Source organism: Panicum virgatum, chromosome 6K (genome assembly GCF_016808335.1).
Source record: "Panicum virgatum strain AP13 chromosome 6K, P.virgatum_v5, whole genome shotgun sequence".
Lineage (NCBI taxonomy): Eukaryota > Viridiplantae > Streptophyta > Magnoliopsida > Poales > Poaceae > Panicum > Panicum virgatum.
The window spans coordinates 21,584,882-21,598,380 of record NC_053141.1 but is presented as its reverse complement, the minus strand read 5'-3'; the positions used below and the strand labels follow the sequence as shown (position 1 = coordinate 21,598,380).

General features: G+C 39.4%; 1 protein-coding gene across 1 annotated transcript; it reads right to left on the bottom strand.

Moving 5' to 3' along the window:
- Positions 1 to 1,748: 1,748 nt before the first annotated feature.
- On the bottom strand, positions 1,749 to 13,032 carry LOC120712048 (pre-mRNA-splicing factor ATP-dependent RNA helicase DEAH1). The gene is made up of 27 exons (XM_039997749.1): positions 12,681 to 13,032; positions 12,444 to 12,574; positions 12,127 to 12,327; positions 11,780 to 11,860; positions 11,584 to 11,670; positions 10,103 to 10,136; positions 9,973 to 10,024; positions 8,668 to 8,727; positions 8,493 to 8,564; positions 8,292 to 8,355; positions 7,679 to 7,758; positions 7,515 to 7,582; positions 7,332 to 7,389; positions 6,686 to 6,743; positions 6,540 to 6,602; positions 6,316 to 6,384; positions 5,812 to 5,901; positions 5,434 to 5,520; positions 5,218 to 5,333; positions 5,068 to 5,134; positions 3,945 to 4,985; positions 3,789 to 3,851; positions 2,825 to 2,948; positions 2,606 to 2,706; positions 2,424 to 2,486; positions 2,276 to 2,348; positions 1,749 to 2,191 (listed from the first exon to the last, which is right to left on the bottom strand). The coding sequence occupies exons 1-27, from the start codon at positions 12,778 to 12,780 to the stop codon at positions 2,145 to 2,147; spliced, it is 3,150 nt and encodes a 1,049-aa protein (XP_039853683.1). The 5' UTR covers positions 12,781 to 13,032; the 3' UTR covers positions 1,749 to 2,144.
- Positions 13,033 to 13,499: the final 467 nt, after the last annotated feature.

Below are 13,499 nucleotides of genomic sequence, written 5' to 3'. Positions count from 1 at the left end.
CGGTCTGTGATGCTGTAGCCGGACTGGCACAACCAACTGGTCTGACCGGTCCAAGCAGAGTCCGAGTACAACTAGCGATTTTTATAGATTTAGATCTATAAACAGGATTTCTTGTGGGATAAGTCCACCCCACCCTATAAATATAAAAGGTCACAGCCGATTGAGGAGATCCAATCGATCAAAAATACAATAATACATTACTTTTCATTATCTTTTATTGCCTTTACTTTTATTTTCGAACCCTAGCTCTTCCAACCCTTTTCTGTTGTTCTTCCTTCGTCTCCGTGACGTCTGAAGGCATTCTAGGTGGCATGCCGATCCTAGTACAACCCTACGTGCACCAGCCCTAACGGGGTCCCTCCCGGGCGAGCGTTCGTCAGACTTCGCCGTTCTTCACCTACGAAGTAGTCTGACCAGTTACTCAGACCGGTCTGATTGGCCTGAGCATTGGTGCTGCATCTGTACCGTCGCGCATTGCGCGATCGAGTGCGTTCATGTGTTGGTCTTAGATTTGCGCCAACACTTAGCTCCCATTTATTCATAAGTTCTGGAGATGAGAGTGTGTGAACCTAACTGGATGTTCTGCACATGCTCCTAAATACTAGTTTTCTAGTTGTCTGCGGCAACGAGTTTTCTAGTTGTCTTGCAGATTGCTGGCAATGAATCACGCTTGTGGTGCATGGCTTGGGCCAAGGGCTGTTTCTGATTTCAAGTCCGACAACATGGTCGAGTTATCAGGGCAGTCCCAATCCAGACTCTACCATGGAGTTTAAGCCTCATATTTATTGTGTTTTGCTGATGTGGCAGTATATTTATGGAAGAGAGAGGGAGAGAAATCAAGACTCCAAGTCTTATTTAGACTCCAAGTCTTCACGCAAATCAAGAATGAATGTGAGGGAGATAAGTGGGTCATATAAACCAAAGTAACACACTTTGCATTGGGAAGTATAGTTTATTGTGATGAAATCTTTGAGACTTAGACTCTATGAGTAGAGTCTGCATTGGGACCGCCCTCAGTGCCTCATGGGTCGGGTCGTTCTTTTATTTTTCACCGGTGGCACGTGTATGTGATTGTGTCATCCTAGAGGGTGTTGTGCGGCACGTGTGTGTTGTATGTGTTCTTTTTTTTTACTGCAATAATATTTAGCTCTTCAGCGTGTTCAAGAAAAAAATTTCAATTTTTTTGCATTGCTAGAGAGAACATCTAACTCATCTCCATTTTTGCACAGCCGCAAAACACAAAATGGTTTGTATGCGTGCAATAATCTTGAAACAGGGCACCGGTACTTCAGGAGGTGGAATCAGCGTGCGTGCATCTAGGTGGCCCGACCGTACCGAAAATTAATGGGTGCAGCTGGAATGTTCTTGTCGATATCGGTGTTTGCTACGGCCATGCGCAAGAAAAAAAAAAGAATGAAGCAGGTTTCTTGTGTCCGCTTAAAACTGAAGAGATTGAACTAGAGATTGCATTTCTCATGTCCAAAAATCAACGTCCGTTGAAACAACCGTATGAATTTTTGAAAGAAAGCAAAGGGGACCAATTTTAACTTGAATTTCTCATGTCCACGATGCTATAAGTTCGGAGCTATATTTTTAAGTTTACATTTAAACAGGCACCAACGTTGAGCCAACGGATTTGCTATGCCTACCTGCTCGAGTCACACCTACCACCGATGCTTACGAATCAAACTTTGGTTGTAATTATGATGGAATTGATTATTTTTCACTATAGATAAAACAGATTATACTTAAGTGACAAAAGTTCGATACCATGTAGCTTATTACAATATTTCCGTTAGTAGCATGGGAGAACATCCAAAAATATAACAATATATCTTAGCTGTTAATGCTAACAAATATGTCGTGCCGGATCCTCGCATAAAATGTTCCATCTAGGTTTCATCCTTGCAACTGATGCAGTAAGAACAACTCTACACCAACAAATCAAACTGGTACATAAACTATAGCCGTGCACATGCATGACTTCATGTCAGAATTTTACATGAGCAACCAGTTACTCTGAAAACTAATCTAGGTCATGATTAGTGATTGCAACTATCCTATATACATCTTCACTCTAAGTCTGAAGCTCCTAGGCTCTAGAACAAATTATAGAACATACAGCGAAATGCCACGTGTCCTGGCTACAATGCAGCTCTTCCTTGGCCTTTTGGTAACTTCTTTGTTCCAGCTGAGGAAGAAGTAGGTCAGTTAAAGCGTATACAACTAACAAAAACTAGCTCAAGCCATTAATGGCGTCACAATCGACACTTACTGTCATCCACATCCTTTAATTGGTAATAGTGTGGTGCTATCTCTACCAGCCATTCAGGCTTCAGCTCCGTCACCTGCACAACCAGTGTTTCACAATGATTCACAAGACATTCTACTTAAGTATTAATCAGTTTTTTAACAGAGCATACCTGGCGCATAAACTCTTTCGTTGTGAGAACTAATTCGTGGTATACTACCCACCGTGGACGTATCTGCAAAATAAGCATGTAGAACGAGAGATCAAAACTAAAACTAGCACAACATAATGCAGTACTAAAGAATATTCTGAACAGAATAAAAAATGAGGCAATCAACAATCAGAAGGACTTGCCTCCGCTAGTCCTGAACTAGGATGGATATGTACAGTCTGAGGATTCTTGACAGTCTTATATGTACCATCCCTCTGCAACCGTGCAGAATGATGGAAGAAACCTATACAGCAAACAAGTAAAGAATATTATGATAAAGTTCTCAGGATGTTTGAACACGAAACAATTGCATCACTGTTGCAGTGTTGCCTAGCACTGAAGAACACCCAAAAGGCCGAGACCTGAAGTTATAGCCTTTTTAATAGCATCCAAGTCGCTGGCATTTGAGCAAATCTCAATCTCAACTCTTTCCATAAGCCCCTCTAGTTGATCCCGAATATCTCTTGCCCTCTTCATGCTGCGCACCTGAATTATTCAAGGATAGTTTTACCATATAAATTTGCAGAATCGATGATCAACAGATAGCATATAATTTTGAACTATATTGCAAAGACGAATTCTGTGACAAGACCCATAGCTAAAATGAAGAGCAGTCTCCAGTGGATGCTTGGACTACTACCCAAGATGAATTTATAAAATAAATAAATATAAGATCTTCACCATACACTATTACGCAACCCCTGGCTGATTCTACTCTTGTCTGAGCACAATTTATAGAATTTTATGTTGCCATTTGGGTATAAAGGTTTCCGAATATATGATATACATGACTATTAAATACAATTTCACGGTAATTAAAGTTTATGGCCCATGATACATATTGGGAACAGATGTATTCATCCTACAAATACAATCAAACTTCACAATTGTATTACATGACATCCTGGAGAAAAGTGCACTCATAACCAGAGGGTCTAAACAGCAGATAACTGTTGAGGTAGTCAGGAAACAAAAAACAATTACTAAATGGAGATCACCAGATTTTTTGGGTACAGCAAATAAATCCTCTAGCCTCAGGTTTTTCTCAAGGGATACCTTTCAAATGAATAATAAACTAACAGCAGGTTTTTGTTAAGGGGTGAACATTCAAATTTGGATTTTTTGTATATTTGTATTTCAGATATACTTCATTTAAATGTGAATGTCTAGCTCATCGCCACCGCTTTTCATTTCTTATATACAAATCCACCTTATAGGAATAAGAAAATAAAATATTGAAAAAGAGGACATTTACTGGCTGGTCAGGCAGTGAGACTTTTTTCAGGCCAAGAAATTAACCAAGGATAATAAACAGAAAGTAGGTACCTGTATATAGTTTTCATAACACCACTGAGTTGAATAGTCTGTTTCTTTCCATGAGTTATAAACCTGGAAGAAAATAAGAAATTAGCACTGACTGCTTAAAATCAAAAAATATAAAGGTGCTATAATATTATAAAACAAAAGGATAGTGAATCATACATTTAGTAGTGCTATATGGTCCCCAACATTGCCAGTGTGGAAGTTCAACCTTGCATTATCTGCATGAACTTGTTTGTCTTTCGGACGATAAAATATTGAATTGCCAATTGACAACATGGAGGCAATGGAGATCACCTCATCAGAACACTTATATTTCTCTGAAGCTACTATCATCTTCGACAGCATAGGATCTAATGGAAATTCTGCCATTCTTCTTCCAGTTTTTGTCAACTCTCCACGACTGTTGAGTGCACTGAGAGCAAACAGTTGTTCCAGGGCCTTTAATAGGGCTTCTGATGGAGGTGGATCCATAAAGTCAAAGTTAACCAAGTCATGAATACCAAGACTCTTGAGAGTAAGCACGACATTGGCAAGGTTGGTTCGTTGGATCTCTGGAACAGTATTATCTTCAAGGTCATGCATGTAGTTGTAACTTGTGTATAGGCGGAAGCATTTTCCGGGTCCAGTCCGTCCAGATCTTCCTGCCCTCTGATTTGCTGACGCTTTTGAGATAGGATTAATAAGCAGAGATTCCATTCCCGTGCGGGGATTGTATGATTTGATCTTACAAAAGCCTGGATCAATAACATACTTTATACCATCAATGGTTAATGAAGTCTCTGCTATATTAGTGGCCAAAACTACCTTTCGAGCACCCTCAGGGGTTGGCTCAAATATCTTAGCTTGCAGCTCAGTAGGTAGATTTGCATAAATAGGACATATAATCAATTCTGAAATTTTGGTTCCTAAGCCCCTTGTTCTGTGTTTAAGGATTTCATCTACTGTTTCAATTTCCTCCTGCCCTGTAAGGAATACCAGGATATCTCCTGGGGGCTGTGTCACGTGTATCTGTAAAACAGTGACAATTGCTGCATCTATGTAATCAGCTTCAGGAGCTTTTGTGTAATGAATTTCAACTGGGTATCGCCTTCCAGGTATCTTGAAAATAGGAGCTGAATCAAAGTAGTCACTAAATTTTTCTGCATCAAGGGTGGCACTTGAAATGAGCAGCTTCAGGTCTGGCCGAAAACGAGAAATATCCTGAAGGCAGTAAAAGCATATTATGTACATGAGGCATTGAATTTGTATCTTTGTGAGACATTCATACATCAAGCTAGCTAACCTTCACCAAACCAAATAAGATATCCGTAGAGAGTGTACGCTCATGAGCCTCATCAACCATGACAACACTAGACCAAAAATAAATAAATAGAGATTAGAAACATCTGTGAAATTTTGGGGCAACAATACAGCTGGTTTCATAAACGGATACCTATAGCTGGCCAAATCTGGCTCACCAAGAAACTCCCTTAGAAGCATTCCATCAGTCATGTACTTAATAATTGTTTTCTCTGAAGTACAATCTTCAAACCTTATAGAGTAACCAACCTGTACAGTAGTTAGTTAACACAAGTTTCAGATGATATGATGAATGAAAACACTGTTTTTCACGATGTGGCATTGGAATTATGCAAAAAAAAAATCAAACCTCATGTCCCAGTTTAACACCCATCTCTTGAGACACCCTTGCTGCAACACTCATTGCAGCCACTCGACGAGGTTGAGTACATGCGACCTGCATAAAATTAAGTGCCTTGAGACTCGAGTACATGGCTGCTAGAAGCCATAAATTTAGGAGAAGAAACATCAAGGCCCAAACCTACTTCATATTCATAGAAGTGGAGCTCAGAAAGATACTAGGAAAAAGGCCATACAGATCCTCTTTAATATTTGTGCATTAGACTTAGACCAACCAAAACTATTCCTAAAATGGTGTATATACATTATCAGACAATGCTATGACACTAGTGAATCTGCTGCAGATTAAGGATGATAAGCAGAGTAGTGGAGCTTTTGGATTTTGTACCTTTCCTTTCGCAGTATACCCAGCCTCATGAAGGTACTGGGGTATTTGTGTTGTTTTACCAGACCCAGTTTCACCCACTATGACGATAACCTACAAAGAGAACAAAGGTTGTCAGAAAATCAACTCGAATCAAAAGTCCTGTAGCTATATGAATTTATACATTGGACAAGATTGATCCTAGATACAATCATAATTTGGTAGAATGTCAAAAGTACAGCTCTAGGAAAAATCCTGGCTAGATCATTAACTCAATTTACAGACAGTCCTACTTGATTGCATCTATCCTAGTCATATGTACTTGTATATGTCATTTAATTGTAAAGTATCATCTTTGACCCCTTAACATATATTATTTTTAATACGCAACACACATATTATATTTGGACTATATTTAAACAATTTCAATGTAAGGTTAAAAAAGTGTATATTTGCTGGAATAAATGCAAGCGAAGAAAATGTGATCATCAAACAATGTCATTACAAAAGGTTAAAAGCAATGCAAACCTGATACTCTTCTACAGCCTTGAGCAGCTCATCTCTAAATTTGTAAATTGGAAGAGTCTTCCGTTCATCCTAATTCAGAAAAGTAGCATTGTTGAAATAGCAAATGATAATAAACATCTGTCAAGACAGCTCTGTACATGTCCTATACTTCTACAACGGAAGAAAAAAAAAAGGCAGGCTATGCATTTCATATTTCATAAAGTCTGATCAGTGACCACACGCACCTGGAGCTCCCTTTTCAAAATATCTTTTGCATCAATGTCTTCTTGATCTGAATCGTCTTCAGGCTAGAATGGGAAATTTCAGTAAGAAGACTATACCTCAAAGACCTAACGTTAAACAAGGAAACAAACAGCATTTAACTGATTACCTGGGTTCCTTCTATGACCGATGATTTAACAAAATCAATGCTATCTTCGAATACATACCTAAGAAGTAATAAAGGTAATGAGAAGAAAGCAATTGTTAGAAGGGACACAGTCAAAGTTTATGCAATAAAATTAGTTCAGTTGAAACAAAATTTATGTAGAAAGTTTTTTGCATCAGATACAAAAAGAAACTTACTGCTGAGTGCTGAACAAGGTTTTGTTTTCAAGAAAATTTGGACCCACAAAGATTTCTAGGTAAGTAGCAAACAGCACCCTATCCAAGTAGCACTAGTCCCTGAACAAATATAACTTGATTATGATTGTCAACTACCCAATTCTCATGACTTTGTAGCTCGTCCACCCAGGCTCCAATATATGACCCCTCTTGGTAACCTCTAAGATTATGCACAACTCTTTGAAATGCATATCATCACTAGATGGCTACAGAATGTGACCCAAAAGCGATTATGAAGACAGTTCTACTCAGAACACACCCCACCAACCAATAAAAATGAGGCAGCACTTTAGGAGGCTAGATCTTCACATACAATGGAGATGGTAACAAGATAGATGGTTTTCTTTAGTGGCACAGGCACACAGCTAGTAAACTTAGCTGATGAAAATAAAGAAACAAAAGGAGTAACTTACTGATAGTCATCAGAAGACCGCTTCCTATCTTTGGAACCAAATTGCAGTTTGGATTTTCCTGGAACAAATACATAGTTTTGCTCCATGTCAGTCTCTTGTCAAATAAATAATAAAGATCACAGGTAATGGTTAAAGAGTACATGCAGAAAGATTGAAGATTCTTTTAGATATATATGGCATTACCTATTTGGTGTTCCTCCCACGCTTCCTGTTCAGCAAAAGGATTCATCTTATCCTTGGCCTCAGGATCTCTGCTTGTCCATGGAATTACATCAGGATCCACGATAACACTGGGAAGTTGCATGCAATCTTGTACATAAGACATCATAAAGTAACAGTAAACTTACTTGTACCGCTGCATGGCCACAGAGAATCTCTTTTCTTGATTAACATTCTCACCCATGTCATAAGCTTCTGGCATTTTGTACTGAAATTTATGCGTATAAAGTCATTAATATTTAAGACATTTTTAGAAGGCAATGCTCAAACAGTACTACAGTCTACAGTAGTAGTATCTAGCAAACATGAAAAGTAAGACGGTCAACACGGATTCTAATAGTGCCTCCAAGGCATGAACGAAGGAATAAGCAAACTTTCAAAGGAGAAAATTCATAAGGTTAACTTCTGATTGTTATTGTAGATGGAACAAAAGGAATATTAAATCGGGGATAACTCAATTACTGATGCCAAGAAAACATTGTATGGGATAATTTACTATACAACAAATGGTTAATATTCAAGCATTGGAGTATTCTCACCGATAATAAGGTGATCAAACACTGACAAACAATTGAAATAAAAGTAGTTTCGGACAGAAAATAACCAAGGTGGATTGTTTCTCAACGGCACAGCGCAACAGAATGTGGAATGCTTGAATGCACATCAAATAACCAAATGTGATCATATGTCCAAACAAATATTTTATGATAGGAGTGAATCAATCCCGGAAGAAAAACATACCTCACCAACATCATCAGCACTCTCAACATGCTCCTTGACAAGATCAAAGATCTTCTTCTTGTATCTACACAAACAAACCATTTCATGTCAGGGTTTACTTGTGCATGCAGTCTAAACATGTATGCATACAGCTAATTAGAAGGAATAAAAGTTAATTGGCTTCACAGAATCATTTCCATAGGACTTAGTTTGAGTCATTACCTCAACTCCTTTTCTTCTGCCTCAGTTAGTTTCACATCCTGAAAAATGTACTCATGGTCGAGAATTTCATCACTGCATAACATCACAAAACTAATGTTTAGTATATGCGCAAATCAACATATGGGCACAAAAATCTACAGCAATGAACCTATATTAGAAGTGTTCTTGTACTGACCGAATTTCCTCAATTTTTTTGTCCCGTCGCTTTTGCAAATACGCTTGCCTTGAGAATTTTCTGCACATTGATTTAACCAGAAAATACATTACAAAGTGACTCGTTACAAAGTATGACTAAAATTTTTTTGATTTTGTAACTTAAACCTTCTTTCTACCTAAGTAGACAAGGGGATAAAGCAAACGTCTAGATAAAAGAAAATAACTACTCCCTCCATCCTTTAATATTTTATGATTTGAGCTAACCAACATCAAATATTAGAGAACGGGAGTATAAGACATTGGTACCTGAACAATACAAGAATACTATTTAGAGAAAGCAGCAAAATAATTTAATTTCCAAGAGAAAGTAGCTCATGTTCATCTAAACTGTAAGTCTGTTAAAACTATTTCCTTCTAGTGATCAAAAAGGAAGCGCGTCAAACTTCTATGGAAACATTAACAAACTTAGGCTAGCTCAGTGGGAGTTATTCGATAACTGAATCTAGTCACAAACATCGGCAGTAAAGAATTAAATTTGTTTCTCCAATATACTATAGTTTATAAACATTAAGCTGGATGTAAGGAAAATATAGTATGATCGACCACATAGTTCACTATAGTACTATATCAATAGAATGCAAGTAGTTGACTTGCATAAACCAATGAGTTGGAACTAAGGCTAGCTCGGCGGGAGGTATTTATGTACACCCCATCATCCATGGTGGAGTCCTCTTTAACCCTAATTGGTGCCAATTGCTTCTTAAATGAAATTACATCTAGTTCCATCTAGGTTGGTCGAGTTTTTTAAATCTGAAAGAATGGTTTCATTCAAAGTTGAAACTGTTGTAAAAATATGAAAAATTTGGACAATTGCTCTCATAACTCAACACTCTGGATAAATTAAATTCTTTCACAGGGTAATACAATTTCTTGCATTCTTGTTGCATTGCTTATTCTCTTCCTGAACTTGAAAGTGATTTTCACTATTACGTGGCAATTATTTTTTTGTAACAAAATTTCTCGTCATTGTAATGAATCAAGGGTATAACAAGCAGCTCTCTTCCGTATCCACAACAACAACAACAACATAGCCTTTTGTCCCAAGCGAGTTGGGGTAGGCTAGAGATGAAACCCAAAAGACACAAAGGTCACAGTTCAGGCACGCTGATAGCTAGTCTCCAAGCGCTCCTATCCAAAGCTCTCTTCCGTATCCGAGAAAATAAAATGAACCAAGAGTAAAGCAAGCTTGCATAAGCCATTGGTAAGACAACAAAAGAAAGTTTTAAAAGTAACTGAAAACCAATTAAAGTTGCAAAGCAAAAACCTCAGATCTGATGTGTCATTGTCCATTGCTTGAGATCTTCTATTAAGCTCCTCTGTTAATAATCTTGTATCAATAAAGTTTCACAACGATAATAACTATGCAGACTTGTAAAATATTCAGGTAGTCATACCTTGCTCTTCCTTAGATAATTGTCGCTCCATCAACTGAAGAAGACAAACCAAGTAACAAAGCATCAGTTCAAAACTTCATATCAAATAATATGCTTACAAAGAATAAAAAAAAAACAAGGACGTTGAGAACAATGTTGTGTGCTAGACTTATCTAGTCAACAAGTAACGCATGAAGCATGACCAAGCATCAGGAGTCAACTTCCACATAATTCTAAACAAGGTATGTCGCCAAAGTGAAAGTTATCCGATATATTAGCTTGACACAAAGGTGAACTCAATGTTTATCCATTTTTATTGTCAAGCCCTCATGGTTTATAATTTTTAGCATTGCCGGCCACAACTTACTAGTTTCCCTTATTATTTACCAGAGTACATGGAGATGAAATCATGAAATAGCTCGATTAGATTTATTGGCAGGTGCATCAAGCACTACATTGAAATTAAACTAGAAATGGTGAGAACAAAGAAAATGTACAAGGTTGACGAATCACAATAGAGACTAGAGAGCAATCCCCTGTGAAGTAACCAGGAAAGTGTTAACAGTAGACTTTTCTTCTTAATATAATGATACGCAGCTTTCCTGCTTGTTCGAGAAAAAAGTGTTAATAGTAGACTAGCTTCCGCAAGGACAACTGACTGTACTTAGTGCAAGACTTCATAATCAAACTGAAACGCACATCCAAATCCGAATCATAATCTTTTCAGTCAAGCAAGTAATATTACTAACTGTTGACCAGCTATTCATTTTTCCGAAAAAAAATGTACAAACAGCGAACAGGATTTCAAAACCAGCAGGAATGTACAGAATCGTTAACAAGAAATATGCTTTATTGCTTGGAAAATGGAATACTTGTATCCGAAGAACCTCTGGCATAAAACAGATAATTAAAAGAAGGGATTAATACCCAGATCCAGCTAGACAAAAAGTTCACCCTTCTTCTTGATGTGCAGGAACAATCAATTACAAACCAAACCTTGTTAACAAGACAGCTACTTTCTAGGAAAACTAAAAAAAGGACAAACTATGAAGATTGTAAAACATAATGACTAGAACCACTTTGAGAGGTATCACACTATCACTATTTCTCAGCTTGTAACATTATGCTAATTTCCGTACTCTGGGGCGCCAGAACCAACCTTCAATCTATGAATTAAATTTAACTGATAGATTACTACCACTAGATGGCAGGATGAAGGGAAAAGGACAGCTTAGTTATATGAATTTCTTTTGTAGTAAAGCTCAGTAAACAAGAAAGTTGTCCCGAACCTTGATATATAAAGTATAAACTAAATGGTATTCCCACAATTGGAGCATCGAAACATCAACACTCAAAATGTTTGATCAAAACACATACTTAGCAATCAAGAGTCTGCCATATTTAGGTTTTATGCTCTACTGTGTAACATTCGAAATATAGACTTCAAATCTATGACCAGAATTTTTTGTTCTCCAAAAGAATCAGCTACAATGGATAATTACCTTTCGTGTGTTCGCTGCATCTTTTTCTCTCATGTTCTTTTCTAACTGGGCCCTTTCCTGTTGATCTCTTATCCTTTCTTTCTCTTCCTACAAGGCATTGAACATTCAAACAGATTCAAGAGTACATCCCAGCTGACAAACCATATTTCCCTATTCTACTATACAACTAAATATTAGCCCTAAGAAGAAGATATACATCAGAGTTGTCGTGATCTTCTTCATCCTCCTCTTCTGTTCGCCCCCGCACATTCCTTCCAGAATCCTTTGCTACATTTTCCTACATCATCTTCAATTTGAGTAACAGTATATAAAAGCTGGACAGAAAAGGGTGTGGGTACCCCTGTTTTAAAAAACGTTTTAAAACTATGTTTAATCTTGATTAAACTCTAAACTTTGGCCTAGCGTTGCGTTTAATCACAGTGTCGTTTAATTACAAAAGACGTTTAATCTACGTTTAATCACAAAAAACTCTAAACCATAGGCTAGCGTTCACCTAGCGTCTAGCGTTTTTTAAAACCTTGGTGGGTACTACTTAGGCCATACATCTTCGTCGTCGTTGTCCCCACCATCTTGGTCTGCTTTCCTCCTGAAATGCTTCCGACTTTTAGATGATGGAATTGTTAAGCTCTTTCGACTCGTCGATGTTTGGTTGTCAGCATCGTTGTCATCCTCATCGGCCAACAGCTTGTAAGTACTCTGTTTCTGGACAAGTTTTGCTGCCTCCCTTTCCTGCCTCTGGTAATTCTGTAACAAACAAAAAGAAGCATTTTATCCACGAACAAGGAACCGTCACATTACGATATGGAACCAACGATGTAAGCAGGGGAACCAACGATGTAAGCAGGGAAACCAAAACGTACATTGATGCCGCTAGCCCTGCGGGGAACCTTGGCGTAGATGTCCGCTGCGAAGGTGCGGGTCTCCACAGACGAGGTAAACCCGAACTCGACTAACTTGCCCACGAGGTCGCCAGTGGAAGAGCACTCCTTCGCTGCAGGCGCGCACTCAAGTGATCTCATATTCAGGACAGCAACAAGCTGAAGAGGAACAGAAGCGAGCAGCAGGAAACGAAATTCAGTTCGATGGAGGGCGCATACCGAGCCTGATGACGTACTGGACGACGACGCTCTTGGAGTATCCCAGGAGGGTCATGAGCTTATCAGAGACCCACTCCCTGAGCTGCCCATCGCTCGCCATGACCTAACCCTCCGTCCGCCTCCTCGAATCGGACGAACGCACCGGGATGGGAGTGGGGAGCGAGAGTTGAGCTAGGGTTTGGCAGGCCTCGTCAGCAGCGCCCGGGGGGTGGACCAGGAGATTTGGTGGCGACGGGGGCGGACGAGGCACACGCGACGGCGGCGGCGGCGGCGTTGGGGGGCCGTGGCGTCGGTTCGAGACGTCGGTGTGAGAACTGAGAAGTCGGTGGGCCGGGAGCTGTCCGGTTCGGCTGAGGTGGGCTGGTATGCGGAGTCTTTCAACCTAATTCCGTGTTTCAGACTTTCAACCCAATTCAAAAACACTAGAGTAAATTCCTTATTTGGCCCTTTTAAAGTTGACTCTTGGTTCTTTAGCCTCTTTTTTTCAAGTCTTCCTTTTAATTTCAATTTCTTCCTTTCGTGGCCCTTATCTGGGACGAGGCTCCGCTGCAGTTGGCCGCCGTGCAGTTGAGTCACTGCGTGTGGGGCCTGCACGCGTGGGGCCCACGTGGCAGTGACCCAACTGCAGGGGAGGTAACTGCAGCGGATCCGGTTCCCCTTATCTGGCCACCGGCGAGCATGGCCCCTGATGTAGGGTTTCAGGAGGAGGAGGCCACCGGATGGACAGGGGATCGATTGGGGGCTGGCTGCTGCTCAGTCTCTTTAGGCCAGGGGTAGTTTGGTCCATTCATCTCAAATTTGACAGTGGGGCCCACTATT